General features: G+C 38.6%; 1 protein-coding gene across 3 annotated transcripts in view; it reads right to left on the bottom strand.

The window, feature by feature from the left end:
* Positions 1 to 1,537: 1,537 nt before the first annotated feature.
* Positions 1,538 to 17,288, bottom strand: part of MPPED1 (metallophosphoesterase domain containing 1) — a 65,392-nt gene continuing 49,641 nt past the window's right edge. For 2 of the 3 annotated variants that reach the window (XM_067558980.1, XM_067558981.1), the window contains exons 5-7: positions 11,532 to 11,647; positions 5,232 to 5,345; positions 1,538 to 1,998 (exon numbers count right to left, since the gene is read on the bottom strand). In XM_067558980.1, coding sequence (XP_067415081.1) covers positions 1,880 to 1,998; positions 5,232 to 5,345; positions 11,532 to 11,647 — 349 coding nt within the window. In that variant the 3' untranslated portion in view covers positions 1,538 to 1,879. The remainder of the gene's footprint in view (positions 1,999 to 5,231; positions 5,346 to 11,531; positions 11,648 to 17,288) is intronic. The other variant, XM_067558982.1, reaches the window with a different exon arrangement.

Below are 17,288 nucleotides of genomic sequence, written 5' to 3'. Positions count from 1 at the left end.
GAAGCACTGGAAATGAACCTAGCGTCGCTGCCTGCCTCTCCCAGATTTGACTTTGCAGTTCAAGATTTCAGAAATAGGTGTCCAAGTTGTGCATGCAAATAATATATATGCTGCTGCTACATGCACATTTGTGTCTTCATATTGGGCAAGTGTGCATGTGCAAAAGGGCACTAACATGCACAATTACCTAAGCTGAGTGTGCAACTATGTACTCTGCACATGCACTGGGTACCAGCATGGTTTTTTTCCCCAGCTTCAGTGTCTGAATACCTCACCCAGGAACTGTACCTAATGGGCGTGGAGGTTATTTAACACACAGACCCTGTTAGTCCCACAAGTGTGAAAATCCATATCCAAAGTACCATGGCTAGATCTCAGTTAAGGCATGAAGTCTCCTTTTGATTTCTTTGAAGTTGGAGAACTTGGATTAGGTCAGGACTGAGGCCCCCTTTTCCTTTAGGGCATGTTTTGGGGGGTGAACGTTGACTGTTTTTTTGACTTTTTAGAATTTTTGGGCTAGGGTAAAGTGCTGGAATGAAAACTCTGCGGACTCAACTCCTCTGTGAATCCATGGAGCAGGAGCAGTGCACGTGCCTGCTCCCCCACACAGTCCTGCCCATTTACTCTAGCCCTCACATCAGAATGGCTCATTTATAGGCGTTAGACTAGATTTCAGTCTCCTGGGCTCAGTTAGTCCTTGGTCTCTACTACCGCTGGCCACAAGAGGGCAAAGAGCCATGGCAGGTCGTGTGATGTGGACACCTGTGCTGGACAAACTGGCGTGAGTGAGCTCACCTCTCATTTCACACATGCTGCTGAACAGCTATTGGAAGATAAAGGGCCAAACTCATCCTTGGGGTAACTCCATCAAAGTCAGGGTTGTTAACCCAGGGATGAATTATCTCCAATTTTTAATCACTCCCAACCCAGGCCAGATTCAAACCAGTGATTTGATGATTGGCTGCATATCCTCTTACCAATTCTTGAACCAAACAGTCCCACTGGGCTACCTTCTAAAACCACTACTGAATGTCACAGGTTGTCTTTTTTATTTTACATACCATCGCAGGTCACCCCTCCTTTTAAACCACAAGGAACTTTTTAAAGAAAAAAGGGAAATGACATTTTTCATAGCTTACGAATTCCTGAGTTTGTACTGCCTTTAACACAATCTCCCTTCTAGAATTTTCAGCTGTTTACAACACACTGGCAGTATGCACCATTTCCTTTCCATCTGTAATGCCAGATGTAATACAACTGCATTACACAACAGTGATTAGGACCGTCTCCTGCACTGGCTTTGAAAGAATGCAAGGGCACAGACTTCAGAAGGATTTGGAATAATAACTTGCTTCTTTTAACTGGTTCAATACAGTACTTGTGTAGATTCTTTTTATATTTGCCGCATTATTCAGCAAAAATATCAACATCATTTTATTTTACCAAGTACTCACTGGAAAACGTTTCAAATGGTTACATTCTAGTCCAAACAGTCACATTCAAACTGTAGACATTCTTTAAGAAACACGCCTTTGAAAAGACTTTATACTTTTAATAAGTTTTATATATGGTTGATACAAAACAAAGAAAACCCAACCAAGCCCCCCTTGCTCGATATATATGTGGAATGCATTCACCTTTGTATATTCACAAGTATTTAAAGGCTGAAATTTTAACATCCTTAATCTGCTTCTGGCAGAAATTGGCACTAAAATGTCTTTGCGTCCCATTCGTTTTCATCACTCCAATTTGGCTGTGAAGAACTAAAAGAAAAAAATAAAGGGTCGTTGCTTCTTCACTGAACAGTACTTTATTATGTTTCTTAGCCAGCAATAGAATTTGCTAGTGTGATGGGCACATCATTAAAACCCTACAACAATCATGTGTTCCTTGGAGTAGGTAAGTCAATAACTATAGGTGGATTGAGAGGCTGATAATTCACAGTGCACACTGATGCATTCACATAGGTAGTAGTTCCATCAGCCATTACCCCATAACCTACAAAGAAAACAAGTTCTTGTTATTATTATTATTCGCTGATATAGTGCCACTGATGGAAGTGGCACAGAATAGTGCTACATCATACCCTCAAGGATTTAACAGGGCCATGTTCTGCTCTCTGTCACACTAGTGAAGCTTCCATGAGTAACAGAGAAGAATTTGGGCAGCCTTTTAGATTGCAAAAGAAAGCCAAAGAGAATTCTCCAGACAGTGAACACATAGCATGATATAGCCACTGAAGTATGCAGTCTTCAAAAAAAAGTTTAGTGACTTTAATATTTATTTTTAAAAGCAGTTTTAAAAAATATAATCTCTCCAGTTTTGGATAGGAGCCTAGACTGTATTTCAGATTTTTAACACAACCAAAACCCTGATTTGTTGGAAATCCCACACTGAGAACTTTCCGAAACCTTTACCTTTTGGGGCTGATCTTTCCCAGGCTTGGTTTCTGCCCAAAGATAATTTTTTTGAGTAACATTGAGTGAAATCCCTTCAACCATTTTTGGAGTTATGGAAAAGCACACATTTTCCATTATAAAATAATTCTAATCACTTATAACAAGAAAAAAAAATCAACTCGGCTTCAGCAAAATCTGCAGCTTGGCATGGATATAGGCATGCCATGGCTTAGCATGAAAAAACTGGGTTTGATTTAAAGGTATGACTGACTGTCTGAAAACTGTGTCCTCACTAGGAATTGTCTTTAATGAGCCCTATCCTATTGCCACTCAAGCTAATGATGACATTCCACTTCACATTCCACACTTCAGTGGGAACTTGATTGGATCCAATGTGTGTAGGTGTACACTTAAACATACAAGAGATGTTCTGGGCACAGGTAGCTGCATATACAAGTGCCTGACTGAGCGCCCATTGAAGTCAATGGTGAGACTCCCATGGCATGTCTACATTGCAGTGGGAGCGAGCTTCCCAGCCCGGATAAACAGATTCATGTTAGTGGGACTCAAGTTAGCACACTAAAAGAGCAGTGTGGCTGTTGCAGCTCAGGCGGTTGTGACCTGAACCCCTGGGACTAAGCCTGATTGACTGGCTGTATCGCCACTGAAGCCATATCATCCCCACTGCAGCGTAGACTTACCCTCATAGACTTCAGTGGGGACTGAATCAGGTCTACATGCTTTCTATTGGGGTCAGGAACTTACGAACTCCATGAAATAGCAGAAGATCCTTTTTGTTTTCCTTTAAAAAACCAACAAACTTAAAGCTACAAACTGTGGGCCCAATATGCTGCTCGTGGAAAAAGAGAATCTGGGCAAAGAGGAAAATTCTGTCAGGTTCCTGTCACAGAGATTTCCGCCAATCATTTGTGGTTTGCCATAGAACAATTGTTTGTTGTAAAATACAAACCATAAAACATAAACATGAATTGCACAGTTAACATTGCTGGAGGAAAGTTTCAGCATGCTCTCTCTCCCTCACCATGTTTTTAAAGCACCCAATCACCAGGGTACCTGCTTGCTAAAAAGGCTACATTTTCTGGATGATTTATAATGTTGCAATTTTCACTCCCTCCCACCCTAACATGGAGCCTCCTGTATCATCACCCCCCTCCAACCTGAGCCCTGGCAGAAGAATGGGAACTAGGAGTTGAGATGACATTACTGTAGGGCTGCCTGTCGCTGTGACTGTTGGAGCAGCAGCAAGTATGGTCATAGGTGACCATTTTTGGCAGTAGCAGCAGTTCAGAGAAGGAAGTGGGGAGGAAATGGTCCATTCTTTATTACTCCTGGATATTTAGTAAATAAGTACTGCAGATGTAGCTGTGTTTAGTCAGGGGAGGAGATCATCTGTTCATACCATGCACTCACGTTGCAGAGAGCAAATTCATTTGCAGAGGCTGTCTGTGAGAACTTACTTGGGAATTCTTCTCTGAGGAGTTTTACCATCCCCCAGCAAAACAGGCTTTGCATTTCCCATTTTGTTTTCTCTGAATTCTGATAGTTTACAAGAACTCCCTGTCTTTTAATTTTGCTACTTACTGCGACTGCAATGGTAATTGAAATAATTTACTATTCTGTGAGAGTCGATATTTTTTTTTCTCTTGTGGGAAAAATTCAGACATGGGGCAAGCAGATGCAACTCTATTTACCTGCCTGGCGCTTACAACAGGTCACTTACACCAAGTGTAAACTTACTGGCCTATAATAAACTAAAGGGCTAATGTCAATTTAAAAATTGGTTTTGTCTGAAAATTGTTCACGCACGGTCTTACAAGTAATCTCTAAGATTGCTGTAACTGAAAGAGATTAGAGATGAGTTATTTGCTCTGTGCATTCAGTTTGTTTACTTTGTGCATTTGACAGCACTTTAGAAATCAGCTAGTCAGAGCCTCATCATTTCAAGGAATAGGCAGTGATTGTACTTCCAGCTAGAGCCACACACCATAAGATGTATTCTTTCCCTTTTCTTTGATTGTAGATATGATCCCACTACCACTGACTTCAATGGGAGTAAGACTGATCTCATTTTATGATTTATAGGAAGTGAATTAATTTTCCTAGCTGAAAGCCAAATAGTCGAGAGAATACCCTTGGTGGGACTGTGCACTGAATGTTTCACCTGTAAAAAAAAAATAAATAAAATAAAAAATCTTACCCCCCAGAGACAGTGATGATTCTCTATTGTTCTGAGACACATGTCAGACAAATACTCCTAAGAAACTACCAGGTCTTGGGTTGCTGAGATAATTTGTGCATGTACCATGTATTAGGATGAAGAGTGGGAGGAACCTCTAGACTTTTATGGAGCCTCATTTTAACTTTGTATTTATTTAGACCCTTCTAACCCAGGATCTCAGGAATTAAACCTAGGGATTTTACAAAGAGAGAAAGTGAGATGTAGAGAGGTTACGTGATTTTCCCAAAGTAACACAGTGATTCAGAAGGAGCCACAAACAGAATCCAGCGTTCCTGACTCGTAGTCACCTGCTGGACCTCTACCCTTGTTTTGAAACAACTGGATCAGTAGTTGCTATGGAGCAGTAGATATAAACCCTGTTTTATAGATGTGAAAACTGTGAAAACTGAAACAGAGATGCTGAAGCCCACATATTCCAACTTTGATGTTAGATCCCTATACGCATAAGCATGTGGCCTGACTTTCAGAAGTGTCCATTAATTTAGGTGTCTATCGTTAACTGAAGTTTGAAAACGTTGGCCATACTGTGCAGTAAAATTTTAAAAATCACAAAGAGAGACAAGTGTTCTGACCTTCATGGATGTGTCCGAAAACATGAAGCCTGGGCTGTATTCGTCTCTGGACTGTGTTCAGCAGCTCAACACATCCTACTCTCTGCATTTTCTTAGGAACCCAGTCTAGAAAACCTGCGAAGAAGAAGAAAGATTAATAAACATAGATTTAAAAGGAGAGAGAAAGGAGTCACGTAATCTGTGACATTTTATACCTGGAATACTCAAAATCATTCCTGGATTTTAATGTCTTTCTTAATTGCTAGTAACTGGCCACAGACTAATCTATTAAAATGATCATCTTCCTTGATTAGTGGAGGGGAAATGAAAAATATTTGAGGAATGAAAAAATGGTTGATCCAAATACATGGGATTAGAGTTATTTTTGCCAACATTTCCTTTTTAAGGGAAAGATCCTTGCAAGGGATTTAAATTAAAACTAATTAAATCATATTTATTCTATTTAAGGCAAAAACTCTAAGTTTTATCCATCCCTGCTATATTTTAAGAGGTTTACATCAAAATGTTCAAAACTAAGTGCCTAAAGCAAGGCCTCTAAACCCACATTTAGGCTTTTGAATCTGGACTTAGGGTCTCAGACTCTGGCTACACTAGAAAGCTGACAGTGGCACAGCTGCATCAATGCAAGCATGTAGCTGCTCTAAGCCGATAGGAAAGAGCTCTCCTGTCATCTTAATTACTTCAGCCCCCACAAGCAGCAGCAGCTATGTCAGTGGAAGAAGCTCGCCCGCCGACATAGTGCTGTCCACACCAGCGCTTAAATCGGGATAAATTATGTCGCCCAGGCAGAGGCTAATTCACACCCTCTGAGCAACATAATTTATATCGACTTAAGCTGTATTGGAGCCAGAGCCTAATTTTAAGCACTGAACATTTTGATTTTAACTGATGTAATGTATTTGGTGCTGCTAGTTATTAAACCAAAACATACTGGTGTTGAGGGTTATATATTTCCATTTTCATACATTACAATGATTGCCTATTACAACTGCTTGCAAAATGTTTTTCTTTCTCCATAAAATATGTTGACCTTTTGTCAAAAAAATCCCAAGTGATTTGCTTTTCAGTTTTTTTATTTTGTTTCTACTTCTGTGAAAAAAAATCAAACATTTTCAAGGAAAGCAGACACTTTCTTAAAGTTTATCATTTAGTTGAAAACTCAATTTTCCATTTAAAAAAGAAAGCTGACTTTTTTTTTAAACAGCTTGATTAGCTACTCCAGAAAGCAGAAATAAAAGCAAATCTGAACAGAAATAACTGAAAATGTTATTTTATTAATGGTACCAAAGCCTTAAAACTATATTAAAAACTATACCCACAGGTGCACCGTTGGGGGACTCATTTAACTCCCAGTTAAGTCATTGGGACTTTCCATTGACCTGATAGGACAAGGAACTGGCTGTAGATTATCATCTTAGTTGGGTGGGAGGCTGGAAATTTGAGTAAAAGTATCTTCTTTTTAAATGCCCAGGACTATATGCAGCTTTGAACATGGGCCCACATTAGGTGGAGGAATGAGCAGGGATCACACTCCAGCTGGAATCCCTGGAGGCACTGTGGCTGTGTCAGTCTGAATCCCCGAAGAACCTCTGGGCACACATGCCAGTGCAGAAACGCCAGCACTCACCAGCCGAGCTCCACTGGCCAACACAAAAGGACAGTGGGGCCACGCTCCAGCCCTCACCTTATTGTTTTTGGGAAGTCTAATGCAACTGCCAAGCCCCTTGCATCTCCTCCCAAAGTCTCTGCTGGCCCCTTTTGCAGAGGCATCCATATATGAATGTTATGTTTACCTGCATAGGATGCAGGGTTTTTGTCAGTTCTTTTACAATGAAAAATGAAATATTCGTGTTAACACCAGTCTGGACATCAAACTGTATTTATAAACATACATAATTTCAGGAGGGATGCTAATAGTTGACTAAATCCTGGTATTTCCTTCAAAGCAGTAGTGTAACCGGGATGTGACACTTGAAGTGTGACTCCGTTTGCAAGTGAAAACATCATCTCCTGTATATCTGTGTTAAAGATGGAAGAGCCAGAGGGTCCACAGCTGTGGAGGGAAACACTATTCTACAGTGCAAATTGGAAAAATGTCGTTAATTTCAGTTCGTTTGGGATGATCTAATTGTTTTGTGCTTCCACATCTCTGCTACTATCATAAGATGTTGCCATCCCAATTTGGGGTACCTAAGACATATTGTACAATTTTGTGCTATTCTTTAGATTTATTTATCCTTCTGCTTGCATTACGTGCCTACTGCACAGCTCAGTAGGTACATCTGAAGGGAGCGGTGATACATTGCATATATATAGGGCTGAAAGGACAGGGAGGAACCAGAGACTTATGTGCACCTGACTCCGTTTTCAAATTATGTTACGGGGGCCTGAGCCAACATGGCTAACAAGGAGTTAACCCATTTACTTCAATGAGACCAGAAATGGAGCACTCAGCAGGAAGAGTGCACTGCATGCAAAATGGGTATATATCAGCCAAAGGGCAGATTTGGACACCCACATGTTTGCATTTCGGTGCCTATTTTTAAAAACTGGGATCAGTATATTTTAGGGTTTTGTGACTAAGGGTAATATATTCTAAAGTGCGTAAATGATTTAGACTCATAAATCCCACTTTCAAAACTGACTAAGGCACTCAGAAGTCTGTCTCCTTAAAAGTCAACAGAACCTAGGTTTCTAAGTGCCTAAATCCTATTTAAGAAAGGGTACTTTTGAAAATGTTACCCTGGGTCTTTTGGTGGTATATATCATCACAGAAAATCAAGTTACATGCAGCTGAATTACAGAGACAGATGATCACCATTTAGCTTTAATATTTGACTCTGCTAGTCACTTTTGTCCTCTGTGGCCATTCAAAACGTAGTCCATGAAATAATAGCAGTTACTTAACACGTCAAAGTAAGTTGAGAAATTGTATCTTTCAGAAGCCAGTTCAATCTCTTTTTCATAACAAACAGACTATAACCCAAGCTTTTGTTATTTTAATGATTTGAAACAGTTAATTGTCAAATTTCTGTGGTGAACATGAAGGCAAAGGTATTTCTACTTCAAAAACTTTACAAATGAAAATTCATGAAATTAACTTCTCCATTAACTTGAGCATTATTTATGTTGAACATATTTTTGTTTACATGCATTATCACCCTTCTGAATCCTTCCCGTATGTTTGCTGCTTATTATATACACTTGACTACACAAACTAAGAATAATTGATTACACCTAGCTAACAATTAGAGTTCATCTTAGGGGTTTTTTTAATGCTTGGTTATTTGAAACAGGTTTCTGCAACTGTCAGGAAAGTATAATTCTTCATCACACACAATCAAGCAGACACCTACTGATAAAGGTGAAATGAAATCCACTTTTAAAATAAGAAGAAAAAGAAAGAGAGAATTCTTGAAGAGAAGACAAAGAATCCTAAACTTAGTTCTTTACAGGTTAGACAACTGACTTTTTTTTTTTAAATGATGTTAATACATATTCAATAGAAACAATAAAAATACTACAGCAAAAATAAGTATTTCCAATATGATCTAATCAAAGCTAAGAGTCTCTCACCCTTCTATATATTATGATCCATGAATATATCGTATATCCTCATTAAGAGAAGGTTGAGTACAATGACTGTAGATAATTGTAAGCTCTTGGGGAACTGTCTTTTCATTATGTGTGTACAGTGCCTGGCACAAGAGGGAGCACAATCACTGATTGTAGCATGTAGGCACTACTGCAATACAGATAACGAAGAATAGCGATGATATGTAGGATTTTCAGAAGTGCATATGTGACATAGGCGTGCCAATTCTGGTCAAAGTCAATGGGACTTGTGCTCCTGCATCACTCGGGCACTTTTGAAATCCCACCCAATTTACATCTTTAGTTATGTAACATCAGTTGATGGGGAGGGTTTGTTCTGCTGCAGGAAGGGGATGAATAGGTAGAAGAGAAAAGTGGATGGTGTGCAGAATTAAGACATTAATGTAAGAGAAAAAGAAAAGGTGAGAAAAAAGGACATGATTTCATAAGGCACCAGCTCAAAAGAGGGATATAATCAGTAACAGGACTCAAACAGAGAGGGCCCATTGCAGTGCCCTCTCTTGGACCACATACAGAAGTGGGTAGTTGTCCTTTGAGTCATTAAACAAACAGACACCACCTATTACTGGAGTCTCTAAACCTAAGGTAACAGGGAGAATCACTGCAGGCATGGCAGTAGCAGCACTTGCTGGGGCACTTATGGATACCCCCTGTGAACCTGAGAGCGACCTGACAGAACCTGTAAATTAAAAGGAAATACATTTAAAATCAATAAAAGGAAATGCTCCTTTTTGCAGCATTATAGTCATACTGTCCCAGGAAGTTATCTAGATTGTGACTGAATTTGCAAGACCACTGGATGCTTTTATGATCATCAGTAACATCTGTCTAATAATATGCAGTCTAAGACCAGGATAATAGTAATCAACTTCCAGGTTAAAATAATTGCCTGTGAAGGTCAGAAAGGAATTCTGTTTCCAACCCACACATGCACAGTCTAGTCCATAGCTAGGTGCAATACGGTGAGGAGGTTGTCACTTTTGTTTGGACTGCCACATATAGTGGCTGCTGAAGAAAAGTAAGTAATGTTAGGTGGAGCAATATTTTGATCCTACCCACAAAAGGGTTGCAGACCATTCAGCACTGAACATGAGCTGTCCATAGAATTAATAGAGACAAGCCACCAGGGAAAAAAAAAAAAGCAAGCAAAGAAATAGGCAACATCTCTAAGAAAAAGCTTTTGAGGACAGTTGAAGATAAAAAACAAAATAGAAAAAATACTTAGACTAGTCGATAAGTGAATTATAAACACTGGGTATATGGACATTCTTTGGAACTAACAAAGGATAGATTTTTTTTTATGACTAATCAGATGGAAGTTTGGGGCTTTAAGAATAAAAGTCAAAATATTTCAAATGTCCTAAAATTGTTTTATTTTTACTTATAAACAGCTACACCAAAGATCCAGTGCTAACAGTTAGGCCACCAATCCATTTGTGATTTTGGATGATCTCCGATGCTAAATCTTTAGGGCTGACAGCTCCAGCCCAGCAAGCACTGAGGCATGAATGGCTGTTACCAATTTTTAAGATCCAAGTCCATACACAGAATAAATCTGATGACCGGAAATGGTTTATGCAATGGATTAAACACGCATTCTCATTGGGAGAACACAGGTTTACAAAGAAGAAACCCATTTCCCCCTGAGCTTTAGTGAAACATCTAAAGCAAAATTTTGAAAGAGAAGGGGAAAGAGTGTGGCAGAGAGGATTTTAGCACTTTGTGAAATTGTGGACTGAAAGGAGTCTTAAGTTTAAAAGAAAGCAGCTGGCCTGTACCTTGTACAAAGTGCTCTTTGACAGTCAGATTCAGCAGAACACTTAAGCATGAATTTAACTTTATTATGAATAAATCAATGGATTTTGAGCATGTGTTTACAGTTAAGCATGTGTTTAAATGCTTTTCTGAATCAGAGCCAAAACGATTTCTGTTAATACTTTATTTCCATAATCCAGGTCAGGTAACTATTATTAGGAAACATAATAAGCCCTCTATTTATATAAAGATATGTTTTCTCTCATCCATATTATTGTTTTCAAGATGCCAATGTAGGAATGGCCCTTGTTGGCCTATCATGCTGTTGTATTATATCATCGGCAGACCCTCTCTAAAGAATGGGCACCATAAGTGGGGCCACTTGGGTTCCTGAGAAAGAAGCAGATGTGGCACTCATGATGAAAGGAGGGAGAAATCAAAGCTGGATATTTGAGGGAGATGAATGCTACCATAAAATGGTGGTGGGGAAGCTATATGTAAGACACCTAGGGCCTTATCCTTCATCCCTTGTCCAATCAACTCTCTCATTTATTTCAGAGGCTTTGGGTGGGAAAAGACGCAGGATCTGACCACTAATTGTGTAAGTATATAGGCCTGATTCATCACTGTTTCACTCCAGTTTTATACTGGTGTAGCTCTATTGATTTCAGTGGAGTTACACTGGAGTGCTAGCAGCATCAGTGAATCAGGGCCATTGTTTCTTTATAATGTACATTAAGGCAAAATATTTCACATCCCTAGAAAATAGCAATTAGAAGTCCTGGGATGAAATCCTGGCCCCAATTGAATCCAGAAGAGCTTTGCTTTTGACTTCCCTTCCAGGATTTCACCCCCTGTGTCTGAAAAGAGCAACAGAGTTACTGTAACATTATTTGAAACATGTAACTAAAAGTGTTAAAGTTTTCTTACCGAGAGGTGGTCCATGTGTTATAAGAATATCTATTCCATCTGGAATAAGGTTCCATTTCTCTAATAGTGCTTGGCCTCGTGGAAGATTAAAGCCCCAGCCATAAAACCAAGGTTGCCTGCCAAAAGAGAAGGAGAATGTCTTCAATGCTACTCATGTCCATTGGTCATCTAATTAAAAAATGGAGACTGATTCTCTACTATGATGGAATTTGGTGACACAAATTAGCATTGCTTTTCTTTCCGCAGTGACACCATATCTGCATACAACCATAATTATTTAATATGTGTGGGAAATCAACAAGTTTATCAGCTTAAATATATAGTAAAATAGGTATTGCATTCTTCTAATTAGATTGAGAGGTAACTACTATAGGAGTTGGAGTACCTTACGTAGTACTGTATCTGGAGTTCCATTATATCTATCAGACCTTCACTCTGAGATGTGTGTGTGTGTGTGTGAGAGAGAGTATTATATTATATCATGGCCTGACTCCCACTTTCTCCCCGATCCTACAGTTGACCCCTGCACACATACAGATCCAATTACAGAGTTGGGGCAATAATCTGTACTGTGTTCTGTTAATTTTGTAAGCATCACACCAGAACAAACTTGTTTATTAAATTCATATGTACAATTTTCCTCTGTCATCTACCATGTTAATTGTTTTTAAAATAAGATTTTACATATTCAAGACTTAATATCAGATGAGAATTTATGTTGGTTTTTTTTAAAAAAAAACACATTATTAAATAGTGGGATTATAACAGAGCCAGTCAGAATATAATTGATTTGCCTATGTAATCCCATTGATTAAAAAGCTATATTTCATGGTAATATCACTGTGGCAAATTATGACTTGCTGGTGATGCTACAAGTTATGAAATGTGGAACTGGTTTTGGCTTGGTTTTTTTTTGACTGACTGACTGGTGTTCTGGCCATATCCATATATGAAGAGCAACAAACGGGCTGCTGTGAATTAATAACATTTATGATAATTGCAGCCTTAGTCTTTATAAATATGTAAACATCAACCAGAGTTCCCCTTCAGACCTTACTTTGCTGAAGAAAGCTTTCCACTCCCTCATTGCATCAAAAGGAAAAAGCGAGATTTCTTTAAACAAATTCTTTGTATCATGTATAGTAAAGGCAAAAGAAAATGCCCATGAAGCTATTATTCATCCTCTTCCATTACTGATGCTTGACTACCACCTCAGAAATTAACACGTTGTCTGCAATCTTCATGATCATATATTTTTCACGTCTCCTTTCAGAATGCTGTTAGACATATGTATATTGAAGAAAACAACTGAAACACATTACATACTAGGAGAAATGAAATGACACAGGCTATCTTAGAAGGGGGAAGCAAACTGTAGTCAAAAAGTCCTCCTAACACAAGCAGAGTTTCTGTGGAAAGTTCCCCCTTCTTGCACAGATCAGAGACCCAGTTTCTCTAGAGCCAAAGGTTTGGGGCTCTGCAGCATTGATTGGGGATGGTGTCAAGCTAAGAGTGAGCCCATATCATGGTTCTGCACAACCCCTTCTCTTGGCTGTCAGGCTTCTGTGTGAAAACCTAACGGGAAGTTACGACTGTTGCAGCTTGACCATCAACGTATCTCTCTTGGACAATGGGAGGCAAAGAAGGTGAGTTCAGGAAAGAAAATTAGTGGCAGCAAGGCTCCATTAGGAGACATGCTCACAAGAATGGGGTTGGCTGGGAAGCTATACCTACCAAAGGGAGAATCAGGCATAGAACAGTACGTTTCAGATCAGAGTTCTCTGGTACGCGTTTACCTTTCAGCAGCTTTTTCCTAATAGTGTACTCTCCCCCCAGGAAGAGTAGCATGTGGCTCTGAGATACATGCTTTCTCACCTTCCCTCTGCTGGGGTGGTAACTGTGCGTTGCCTTATTCTGCAATAAGCATGCAGCCTTATTTACAAGTAAGACTATTTAGTTGTCTTATGTTAAGTCACTCTCGCCCTTGCTTTGCAGCCAGCCTGTATAGTTCCTCCACCTGTAAGAAGACTGGAATCAACTACCTCTATAAATGAAATGTCATTTATCCAGTGAGAGGAAGGATGCTCCAGTGGTTAGGGTACTAGTTGGAGGCCGAGCTTCAATTCCCTGCTCTGCCACTGAGTTCCTGTGTCAACTTGGTCACCGAGGTTCTCAGTACCTCAGTTTTCCATCTATAAAATGAGGATAATGGTTCCCTGCCTCACAGAGGAGTTGTGAGGATAAATATATTGTGAGCTGCTCAGCTATTACGGTAATGGAGACCAGATAAGTACCACAGAGTGCTTGCAGAGTTTTGGCCTGCTTCTTTGAGAAAATACAAGGCTGCCATCCAAATCATAAATGCCAATGACCCTCCTTCACTAGTGCCACACATAAAACACTAAAATGGCTGGTATTCTGGTCCCACACAAAACAAATTTTATTTAGCCACCAAATAAAGTTTGGCTGCAAGCCCAAAACTAGTTTTCCACAAATATTCATATGAACAAAACTTCACTTGCAAAAAGCGAATATGAAAAATGATGCAAATGAGCCAACTCTCACTTGGGTTTCCAACTCACTTGAAATATTCATGAGACGTTTTCCTCCCATTCCTTCCCACTTGGGCCCTAACCAATACCCCTTGGAGTCAGTGACAGTCTTTCAACTGACTTCAGTGGGCACTGGATCAGACCTTCTATTCCCATGCTCTACAGAGATCATCAGTGATTGTGATGCACAAACAGGAAGCAAAATGTAACACAGCTGCTGTGCTCCCCGAGAAATAAATAGAGAAAAATATCAATATTTGCCAAAGACAAAAGGTCAGAAATCAGTATAGAAATAATAGTTATTTTAAAGATACATTGGAACATTTTTTTTAAAAAAGAAGAAATAGTCTTGCCCATTAAAGAACTTGACGGTGTCTAGTTAACACTATTAAATCCGTAGGCTTATGGATCACATATATAGGTGTAAAATCCCAGTGGTATGCCTGTCTTTATAGGCCCAACATATACATACTCACTTTTTTTAAAGTGTGTCTTTCTTTGTGAATAAGCATGATTTGCAGCTTATTTAGATATGGAACAGTGTCCCCCTTTCCTCTTTCCCTTTGTGCATGCAGCGCATATTTGTTTGAGTGAAGGTCTGGTGAGTTATGCATGCTGGAGCTGTTCTTTTGTGAATAGGAAATGTTAGAACTTGTGTGATTTGCCATTATGCTGTCTTTTATGACAATCCCAAGAATGACAGAAATGTCTGGAATATTTCTGGCTAAAATCTGAAGTCCTAGAAAGGATTCAGTGCATAATGTTAGTATTCTTTACATTAAATAAATTTATACACTTTTATGCCCAAACCACACAAAAGTAAAATCATTTTTATGTGCAGAGGGATTTTATCCTCCAGTCTCTTCTTGTGAAATTATATTACAAAACAGCCATTAAAGTTTCTGTGCAGAAAAAAAATCTATCCTTATACACACTAACAACTCTGTGATCTGGAAATCATATAAAGACAACTTTGTCTAATATTTCCATCCATCACAGAACGTGAAAGCAAAGTTATAGAGTTAAGATCTGACACTTTTTTGGATCCTTTTTCTTAGTGTTTGCTCAGTGAAAGTATAATTTCTTTATAAAATAGTTCACATGACTATTTTATGTTCATATACTAAGGAAGAAAAATCTGCTGGGTCTAGAAAAAAAGGGGCAAAAGTTTATCTGGCAATGAAACATATATATCATTAATGTATTTCATGTGAGGAGTGAAGTGTCCATAATTAGCAGTGTACTTTGATTTAGTTTTTGCCTCTTTATACCAAATAGCCTATGTCTCTCAATATCTTATTGAAATTCAATGCTTTTATTATTATGATAGAAAAATGATTGACTACATATAAAGCTGTAGCGAGAAAAATATATTGCAAGTGAATTTGTTTACACACAATTAACCTTATGTTAAAAACATATGAACAAGTTTTACAGGTCAACTCATCTTACATATAAAAATGCCTGGATTATCAAAATTTGTGCTAGCAATTGGATGCTGCTTTATGTACTGAATTTCTGTCTTTCTGTTCTAAAGTAACCATTGGAATAATTTTCTTACAGAATGATGGTTGCTATGACAACCATAGCAAATTTTCCTTTTCTGAAACAGATGTCTCATTTAGTTGAAAATTAGAATGTGAAAAACCCATGGGAAAAATTAATTCAAACTTTAACAGAACACTGACTACAATGTAATCTCTTATAGGTTAACCCCTTAACATCTTTCTGCACTCCTATAGTAACCTTCAAATAAATTCTAATTACACCATTTTAATCTCCTATGATGACCTTCTTATCTATCATTGGCATTTTAGTTTTCTTTGATGTGTGCATTTCTATTACCACAATAACAGAAAAAAAGTTGTCAAACACATTATTGCCTTAATTATTTTTCACTGTTTGTTCTTTTATTCAACCACCATCGGAAAGAGGAACAGTGCAGTATGAGTGTTCTATTCTGCCATTTAAATGGGGTATAACTTAGTTTTACATTTAATTTATTGTACAGGGCTGTGATGCATTACATAGATCTGACCTGTAATTCATGTGAGAATTGATGGTTTGTGTTCTTATACTGGTATACATCTCAAATTGCTTAGCAGATGTACTAATGGGTAGGGGATACATAAAAAAGGTACCAGACTGGACAACCCAAGCAATATACATGTATTCTCCTATCACAAGAAGTGACAGAGTGAAATGTCATTCTTCATGGTTTTAATTTAGCTACTTAACTAAAATGATCCATTCCTACCTTCATCTACACTTACTAGCTAAATATAAAAACCATGATCACTGCAGGTCAGTTACACATGCACCTCTCCAGAATTAGGGAATTAAAAAAACATTCTGATTACTGCATGACCCCTACCTCCTGGAATGCTGGTACACTGTAAGAACTTGGAAACTGCAAATTTTACTGCAGGAGCTCACCAAGAATGTGCAATCAACTGAACCCAATTCTGCAACTGTTACTTACATAACTTGTCTCAATGACTTCAGTGGGACTACTCACATGAGTAAGAGTTGAAGGATCAGACCCAGTGTCTGCAGAGAAGTATGCGTGACACTTGATCTTTCTACCATTGTGGAATACTATTAATCGTATTAAAGGGATGAATGAGTAGTGTCCTGAGTTCACCTTACAAGCAACAACAAAATCGCTAAAGTTTCCACTATGATGTTCTCTCTTCTTGACTGACAGGCACTTCTGTGTCCCATTCAAGCAAGAGAGTGCTCTAGTTTCCTCTTTGCTTATGATATACATTTAAAAATATCACAGTGAAGTGATACTCAGGCTGATCCCCTGTGCAGTATTGGTATTTATCTACTGTAAATGAACAAACAGGTATTGGCCCATCTTCATATAGAAACTCATTAGGAAAATAAATTGGTCAAAGTTAATCCATTCAGCTCCACTCCTATATATAATTATACAACTGCATATATTGAACATTAAATGATTGAGCTATGCATGCCTAACACTATACTAGCAAATATTAGAGGTCAAGGAACATAGGCATCTGATGTACAGTTAACAAACTTGTTGGAAAAATTGCAGCCAAGAGGCTAAGATTGAATCACAGAAGTTAGATCTGGAAAAGATTACTTCAGGTCATCAAGTCCATCCCCCAGGAACCCATACAAGATTTCCTCCAACAGGACGTTTTGTAGTATTTTGTTCAGATTCATTGTAAATCTG

Source organism: Emydura macquarii, unplaced genomic scaffold, assembly GCF_026122565.2.
Source record: "Emydura macquarii macquarii isolate MOO-44397 ecotype Brisbane River unplaced genomic scaffold, CSIRO-AGI_Emac_v2 contig_2205, whole genome shotgun sequence".
NCBI classification, from domain to species: Eukaryota; Metazoa; Chordata; order Testudines; family Chelidae; genus Emydura; species Emydura macquarii.
The sequence above is the reverse complement of the archived record's forward strand: the minus strand, read 5'-3'. Positions and strand labels throughout refer to the sequence as shown.